Source organism: Lynx canadensis, chromosome D1 (genome assembly GCF_007474595.2).
Source record: "Lynx canadensis isolate LIC74 chromosome D1, mLynCan4.pri.v2, whole genome shotgun sequence".
NCBI lineage: Eukaryota > Metazoa > Chordata > Mammalia > Carnivora > Felidae > Lynx > Lynx canadensis.
In genome coordinates this window covers 106,318,992-106,327,908 of record NC_044312.2, presented here as the reverse complement: position 1 = coordinate 106,327,908, position 8,917 = coordinate 106,318,992, and the positions used below count along the sequence as shown (strand labels likewise).

The following is an 8,917-nucleotide window of genomic DNA, read 5'->3' as shown; positions in this document are numbered from 1 at the left end:
CAACACACAAAAATCAACTGTGTTTCTACATACCAGCAATGAGCTACTGGAAACCAAAATTAGAAAAACAATAGTATTTGCAATAGCTCCAAGAAAATAAATGCTTAGCTATAAATCCAACAAAACCTGTATAGGATCTGTAGGCTGAGACGTACATGAAGAACTTATCTATAGATTTAAAGCAATCCCCCAAACTTATCTATACATTTAACACAATCCCAATCAAAATCCCAGCAAGGTTTTTGTATAAACAACCTGGTTCTGAAATTTATATGGAGAGGCAAATTGATAGAAAAGTCAGAATAATTTTGAAAAGGAAGACTAAAGTTGGAGGAATCACACTAACAGATTTTTCAGATGGATACAAACTACAGTAACCTTGATGATGTGGTATTGGTAAAAGGAGAGACTCACAGATCAATGGAAGAGAACACAAAGTCCAGACATAGGGGTGCCGGAATGGCTCAGTCTGTTAAGCTTCTGACTCTTGATTTTAGCTCAGGTCATGATCTCATGGTCGTGAGATAGAGCCCCTGCTTAAGAGTCTCTCTCCCACTCCCTCTGCCCTCCCCCACTCACTCACTCTCTCTCAAAGACAACAACAAAAAAACAAAGTCCAGATGTAGACCCATACAAATATGGCTGACTGATGGACAAAGTTGCCAAGGAAATCCACTGCAAAACAGCTTTTTCAACAAATGGTCCTGGAACAATTGGATGTATATCCATATGCCCCACCCCCAAACCAAACAGACGAAAAACAGAAATCTCACACTTTAAAAAAATTAACTCAAGTAGATCATAAACATAAAAGTAGTATTTATAAGACTCTAAAACATTTCGCAGAAAATATAAAAGCTTTGAGAACCAGGGCTAGACAAAGGTTTCTTAGATGTGACACCAAAGAGTACAATCCATAAAAAAAAAAAAAGAATGATAAATTGGGACTCCACCAAAATTAAATTTTTTGCTCTATGAAAAGCACCATTAAGTGAATGAAAAGGAAAGCTGCGGACCAAGAAAAAAAAATGCTGCCAAGCACATATTGACAGCAGATTTGTACCCGTAATACATAAAGATGATAAACTCAACGGTAAGAAAACAACCCAATTGACAAATGAACAAAAGCCTTGAACAGACACTTCAACCGAGATATGCAGATGGCAAATAAGCACGTGGAAAAATGTTCACCATCATCAGCCATTAGCAGAATGTGAATTGAAACAACGATGAGGGGTGCCTGGGGTGGCTCAGTCCATTGAGCGAGCGACTCTTGATGTTTGGCTCAGGTGGGCTCAAGCCTCCCGACCCCGCCCCCCCCTCCCCTGTCAGGTTCAGCATGGAGTGTGGGGCATGCTTGGGATTCTCTCTCTCCCTCTCCCTCTGCCCATCCCCCACTGTCTCTCTCTCAAAAAACAAAAACCAAAAACCAAAACCCTTTAAAACCATGATGAGATTTCACTACATATCAGAATGGCTAAAATAAGAAAATACTGCCAATACCAAGTGCTGGGGAAGGTGCGCAGCAACTATAACTACCTTTTGGCTGAACAACTTTCTCTCAAACACAAAAAAAGCTCAGAAAAAGTAATATTTTGACAATGTGGTTTTAGGTGGAGACACACTCACCAATAAACTCACCCCAACAGCTTCCGGGGAATACAGAACAAATTGGGATCATGCACCATATTTGAATGAACTGTCAAAGGTTTCGTTTTTATTTTGAGATTGTGGGGGAGGGGCAGAGAGAGAGAGGGAATGACAGAGAATCCTAATCAGCAAAAAACCCCATGCGGGGCTCGAACTCCCAAACCGTGAGATCACGACCTGAGCGAATGTCAGACTTAACCGACAGAGGCACCCAGGAACTCCAGATGGGTTTTTTTTGTTTTGTTTTGTATTTTTATGGGTAGACTCCTGTGAACTTCAGTCTATTGTCTGTGTTCGCCAGTTCCTCATTTTCAGACACTCTTGAACTTAGCCTTTATTTTGTCCTAAAGCTGGGGTCAGCAAACTTTCTGTAGAGGGTCCTAGTAAATATTTTCAGCTCTGTGTGTCCTCAGGCTTTGGTTGCAACTACTTACTCCACCCTCGGCAGAGCAGCCAGAGACGAGGCATTTGCTGCAATTGGGAAGGTTCCAATAAAGCTTTATAAAAACACACTGAGGTTTGATTTGGCCCCTGAGGCCACGGTTTGCCAACTTTCGTTCTGGCGGCTGGAGCGGATGATAAGCAACTAGCCACCACACACTGAGAGCACAGCATGCAGCTATGGGAGGGGCCCTGGGCCAGCTTCCACGGACACTAAGCATTTAATAAGCAGCTACATGGTTTTGTCGGAGAAACATTCCAACTGCTTGCAAGCGCTGGTCCCAAGGTGGTTTCAGGAGACATCTTTGTAATCAGAGCTCCTGCTTCAGCAGCGTGCACGCATTCTCAGGTCCTTTGACCGTCCATGCGGCAAGCGTGGAGCCTGCAGGGCCGAGGGACTGTCTTAGGTGGCAGAGCTGTGTCAAGAGCCCAGTCCTCCTGACCTTGACCCCACGTCTTTCCCATTGGGCAAGCTCCCTTTTACAAACAGGAAATATCTTCGCTTGCCCCATCGCGCGAGTAACTCAAGTGTTTCTCAGCTTGGCCCAAAGACGGCATCAGAATCACCCACTGCATCAGCCGGAAGCATACCCCAGGAAGAGGAACAGCGCCTTGGTCCCCGGCCCATCAGTGGCCTGAGACACACGGCTGCAGGGCCGGGGGCCAGGGGCATTCTGCCAAGGCCCCCATCTCTACAATACCCACAGCAGGCTTAAAGGAACAAACTTTATTAATCTAGCTCTCAAACACTAGAGGCTAAAATTCAGCTGAATTCTAACAGTCTATTTACAGAGCGCTGTCTGCAGGCCAGGTGGGGCTGGACTGGTTCTCCCCAACCACCCACCAAGTGCAGCTTCCAAACAGGCCTGCGCCACTTGCCACCCGCAGCGCGCAGAGGACATTTATATACACACAGCCAAACCCCTGGAGACGGAACACCAGGCAGGATGGCACCAGACCAACAGAGAGGTGGACACACAGACACACGCAGGGGTGGAGACTGCTGGGAACGCCTGGGGGCCTCAGTACTTCTTCAGGCCATAGGCCGGGCTGCTGGGGACCCTGGGGCCCAGCAGGGGCGGTGAGTTCCAGACGGCAGAGCTGGTGCGCTGTGGTAGTGAGGCTTGCTCTTCTTGAAGATGTCCTCCAAGTCCAGCGGGAGGATGGTTCCAAAGAGCTCGAGCAGGTTTGGGGGGTGGTTGTACTGGTGGATGATGGCCTGGCTTAGCTGAGTGCCTGCAGGGGACACGGAGGGTCAAGTCACTGCATTGGAGCTCCTCAGAAGCCTCCCCATCCCCTGACCCCTTGTCCCCTTCCCCACCGCAGCCACATCAGCTCCTCTCTCAGAGCCCTCTTCCTCTCCCCTTTTCCCTGAAAAGCTTTTTTTTTTTTTTTTGATGTTTTTTTTTTCAACATTTATTTATTTTTGGGACAGAGAGAGACAGAGCATGAACGGGGGAGGGGCAGAGAGAGAGGGAGACACAGAATCGGAAACAGGCTCCAGGCTCTGAGCCATCAGCCCAGAGCCCGACGCGGGGCTCGAACTCACGGACCGCGAGATCGTGACCTGGCTGAAGTCGGACGCTTAACCGACTGCGCCACCCAGGCGCCCCTTAAGTTTATTTTTAAGAGAGAGAGAGAGAGGAGAGCACGCATGCAAGGGAAGGGCAGAGAGAGACAGGATAGAGGATCCAAGCAGGCTCGGCGCGGACAGCAGCAAACCCGATGCGGGGCTGAACTCACAACCCATGAGACTATGACCTGAGCCCAAGTCGGACGCTTAACCGAGCCGCCCAGGCGCCCTCGTGAAAATGCTCTTATTGCCTGTTCCTACTGCCATGTTCCAGCAGCTTAGCCTGAACACAGGTCTTCAAGTGCTCACCTGGGCCAGGCAACCACAACCCACAACCACGAGGGAGGCAGCTCCTTTATTCTCCCCATTTCAGAAGGCGGGGCGGGGCGGGGGGGACTTGCCCAAGGCACGTAGCTCGTGACTGGGGGAGCTGGGGTCTGGAGACCGTCCAGCTCCGAAACTTCATACGCTGCCATCCTTGACTGCTGGGGTTGGCTACTTCTCTCACTGGCCCCCGGGTCCCACGGCACAGGGTGCAGGCTGAGGGGATCCCTGAGCCGAGGCACACAGCCCTGGCGACAAGGCCTCAGGAGGACTCTGGGGGGTCAGGAGGCTGAACAGGTGCCCAGCACTGCTGTGCACCAGGCCTTAGAAACAAGCACCAACTCTCCTCATCCTAAACTCTCTTCATCCTAAATAACCCTTCTCAGCTGTGTCCTAGTAACACCCCCATTTCACAGATGAGAACTCAGGGAGTTTACGGAAGCTGGTGATGGTCAACCACCACTAGGTGGCTCTGGCCATACTGACCCCTGCCTGCTGCTACCTCCCAAACGCCCAGATGTCCAAAGTTAAGGGGACTAAGATTCTGCCTAGCGTGGAGTTCAACTGAGGTGACACCAAAGTAAGCTGTCTTCTGCAGAGTGCTGCCCCCCAATGGGCCTCTGGGCCCTTCTCTCTGGGGAGTGAGTAGGCACCAAGCCCTGACCCCCAGCTCTGTAAACTCTATGAAGTGTCCACCGTATAGGTACTGGCCCCGCTCCCTTGCCACCAGGTCTGTGGTGGCCTGCTCACACACACCCATGCTCCCGTTTAAATGCTGGGGCTTGTAAACTGGGGTCAAATCCTGCTCAAGTGGCCCTGCCTCAGGGCTTTCCTCCCCAGCTGCCGGAACCCCCAGCTCCAGCTCTCGGTGCACTGCCTAAAACCGGTGACCACTCTTGGCGGTATTCCTACTCCAAGCTGCTTACTTGGGTCCAACTCTCATCTGGCCCACTGGGTGAGGCTCCAAGGGGCGGCGTAGAGTCTGAGCTGGAACACCCAGCCCCATGCCTGTCGGCAGCCAGCCACAATTTAACACTTTTGTTGAGAACAGAGGCACCCAATACCGTAGTTCTGGTCCCCAGTTCAACCCACTGGCCACAGAGGGCCCACCCTTCCCTGGGTGCCTCCCAAGGCCCAATACAAGCCGCCAGACCATGACGACAACAGCCTCCTGATACCCACAGCTGCCGCCCCACCACCTCCAGGGTCCCAGATGTTGCAAGTGAGGAGCCAGGTCTCCCGGGAATTCCAGGCCCTGCTTACCTCTGGCCCAGGTGGGGATGGGCTTCCGGGGATGGGCCTCGTCATCGGTGGAATCATCGCTATTCAGATCCATCCCATAGTTATCCGGGTTGATCTTGGGGGGCGGCCTGTGCCCCTGTGGAGTCATCTGATAGGAGGTACAAGCTGGAGACTGGAGGAGATAAACATGGCTGTCAGCTCCTGTCCCCACACTCCCGAGCTGTCAGCACGGAGCCTGACGTGGGGCTCGAACTCACAAACCGTGAGATCATAACCCATGCCAAAGTCGCTTAAGTGACTGAGCCACCGAGGTGCCCCTCTTTTCTCTTAAATGTTTATTTACTTTTAAGAGAGAGAGACAGAGAGAAAGAGAGCACAAGCTGGGGAGGGGCAGAGAGAGAAGAAGACGCACAATCCCAAGGAGGCTCCAGGCTCTGAGCTGTCAGCACAGAGCCCAACTCAGAGCATGAAACTCACAAACCGTGAGACTGTAAACCCAATCCGAAGTTGGACGCTTAAGTGACTAGCAACCCAGGCGCCCCTGTATCTTCCTTTTTCAAGTTAAAGTATGCTGCAAACATTCCTCCAGGTCAGTGTTTCTCCTTCAAACAGCTCCAGGGTACTCCCCTGGGCACCCCATGATTCGTACTTTAACCATCCGTTAGAGATGAACGTTCGGCTCCCTTCCAAGGTCTCAACGTCATAAACTACGTTGCCCTGAAAACTCTCCCGCATACGTTTTGTTAACAAGCGTTAAGCTGGCAGTAGGCTAAATGTTCACCAGTAAGGGCTTGTTAAAGAAATTCTGGTGTAAGTAATTGCCATCAACTGCACAGCCATCAAATATGAGATTTACGGGGCGCCTGGGTGGCTCAGTCGGTTAAGCGTCTGACTTCGGCTCAGGTCATGATCTCACGGTCCGTGAGTTCGAGCCCCGCATCGGGCTCTGGGCTGACGGCTCGGAGCCTGGAGCCTGCTTCAGATTCTGTGCCTCCCTCTCTCTCTGACCCTCCCCCCGTTCATGCTCTGTCTCTGTCTCAAAAATAAATAACATTAAAAAAAAAAAAATGAGATTTACAAGTGCTGGAACAGAGAGGTCTACAACTCATTAAATGAAAGGGAAAATAGGGAGAAAAAAATCAAAATGCCAAATGGCATATGGTATAGACTAAATGTTGTGTGGGTACCCCCCCACCCCCCAAATTCTTCTGTAAATCCGACCCCGCAATGTTATGGTATTGGGAGGTGGAGCCTTGGGGAGGTGATTAGGTCACAAGGCTGGAGGCCCCATGAGTGAGAGGGGCCCCATTAGTGCCACTAAGGGCCCCATTAGTGCCCTTAGAACAGAGTCCCCAGAAAGCCCCCTCTCCCCCTCTACCACAGGGGACACAGGGAGAAGACTGTCACCAAACACCGAATCTGCTGCTGCCTTGACCTTGGACTTCTGGCCTCCAGAACTGCTGTTTAAGCCAGCCAGTCTGTAGCAATGTGTGACAGCAGCCTGAACAGACTAAGACAGTACGTGTAGACAGTGCCTATTTAAAACTGGGCCTGTGTGTGTACGTGCGTGTGTGTAGGTTTATATGGGTAAACATACAGAAAGATCTACACCAGATTAGAGTTTTCCTCTAAGGGTACCTTTCCTTTTCTTTACACTCTTTAAAAAAGTTTTTAGGGGCGCCTGGGTGGCGCAGTCGGTTAAGCGTCCGACTTCAGCCAGGTCACGATCTCGCGGTCCGTGAGTTCGAGCCCCGCGTCAGGCTCCGGGCTGATGGCTCGGAGCCTGGAGCCTGTTTCCGATTCTGTGTCTCCCTCTCTCTCTGCCCCTCCCCCGTTCATGCTCTGTCTCTCTCTGTCCCAAAATAAATAAACATTGAAAAAAAAAAAAATTTAAAAAAAAAAAAAAAAAGTTTTTAGTTTCTTCTTTTTTTTTTTTTTTTTTTTTTTTTTTTTTTTACAACAAATTCTACTTTTACAGCAAGGAAATACACCTATCGAAAAGGGTAAAACCACTTGGGCCAACCGTATCCTTCCTTTCGCATGGTCCTCATCTGTATCTGTGGCTCCAACCAGCGGGGAGTGAATAACCAGAGCTGGAGGGGCCCTCTCCACTTGGCTGCCCGGCCTCACCTGCACGTCCACGGTCACATTCAGGCCTTTGCTGGCCGCCGCGGCCTCCCTGGCTTTCCTCTGCTGCTCCTCCAGCAGCCGCTCCTCGGCCAGGCGTTGCTGCTCTTCCTGGGGCCCCAGGGGTGGCCGGATATTAGAGATGGTGCACGTGTGAGCCCCTCGCCCCCCCGCCGCCAACCCCACACGGCAGGGCAGGCAAGGCTGCTCCCGGACCGGGAGCCACCAGGCTGGCCCGGAGCTCGGCGCAGACCCCGCAGGAGCCCCAGGCCCGCTCCCCTTTACCTTTTTCTTCTTCTCCTCCAGCTCCCTCTCCAGCCGCAGGGCCTTCTCCTTCTCCTGCAGCTCCCTGAGGACCAAGCAAGAGCCCATCAGCCCAGGGAGCCGCCTCCTGGCCCAGAGCCCAAAAAGAAAAGGGCCTGTCCTTTTGCAAACCCTCAAGTGGAGGAGGGAGCTGCCTCCTGGCGACGGCTACGTGTGCCCCTTCCACGTGCTCACAGGAAGGCGGGTGTGTGACGACAGGGTGCCGCCTCGGCCAGCTGGGCAGCGGGCCCCTCACCTCTCGGCCTGGAGCCGCTCCTGCTCCCTCCTGCGTTCGTGCTCCCGCTGCTCCGCCAGCTGCCGCTCGTGCTCCCGCTGCTCCGCCAGCCTCTTGGCCTCGGCCGCCCTGCGCAGCCGCTCCTGCTCCTCCTCCCTCTTCTTCTGCAGCAGCTCCTGGTGCCGCCGCTCTTCCTCATCCTGTGACGGTAGCGCCAGGTCAGGGCCCTTGAGGCCAGCCCTGGGCTGGTGAAGCCAGGGAGGAGGTCTGGGAAGGAGGGAAGAGAGGCCACAGGGCCTGCTCCCTCCCAGAAGCGACGCCAGCCCCCCCGTCCCCGAGCCAGGCTCCCCAAGAATCGCCATGAAAAGGCATCTTGTGAAAATCACCTTTTTTTTTTTTTAAGCTCATTTATTTATTTTGAGAGAGACGGAGTCAGCACGGGCAGGGGAGGGGGGTGGACAGACATGGGGACAGAAAGAATCCCAAGCAGGCTCTGCACTGTCAGCATAGAGCCCGATGCGGGGCTCAAACCCATGAAACCGTGAGATCATGACCTGAGCCGGAATCAAGAGTCGGACGCCCAACCCCACTGAACCACCTGGGCGCCCCATGAAAGAAAACTGCTTTATATGCAGCTGCAAAGCCAGTAGTCAAGGGTAGAGACTGGAGCCAGACTCACCAGCCGGTGTGACACCGGGCAAGTGGCTTCAGCTCTCTGGCCTCAGTTTCCTCATTGATAAAACAGGAACAACAGTAACGACCACACCTCATGAAGTTACCGAGTTCGTACACAGAACATAGAACGGTGTCTGACACACAGAAAAACACTAAGTAAATTTTGGTTATTAGTATTATAATCCCCTAATGACACATCTGTGTTCCCTATCGTCCTGAGATAGACAACTCCCAGGGAGAGGTAGGTCCCTACTCTCACAGGCAAAACATTCAACCCTCACACCGACCCTGTCAGGTAGAAGCTAAGGTTCCCCGAGGGAATCAAAGCCCAGAAAGGTCAAGGAACC

General features: G+C 52.2%; 1 protein-coding gene across 1 annotated transcript in view; it reads right to left on the bottom strand.

The window, feature by feature from the left end:
* Positions 1-2,806: 2,806 nt before the first annotated feature.
* Positions 2,807-8,917, bottom strand: part of LOC115526450 (inner centromere protein) — a 28,217-nt gene continuing 22,106 nt past the window's right edge. Inside the window, 6 exon segments of the mRNA XM_032595091.1 lie at positions 2,807-3,202; positions 3,205-3,327; positions 5,252-5,402; positions 7,361-7,468; positions 7,643-7,706; positions 7,917-8,095. Coding sequence (XP_032450982.1) covers positions 3,114-3,202; positions 3,205-3,327; positions 5,252-5,402; positions 7,361-7,468; positions 7,643-7,706; positions 7,917-8,095 — 714 coding nt within the window. The 3' untranslated portion in view covers positions 2,807-3,113.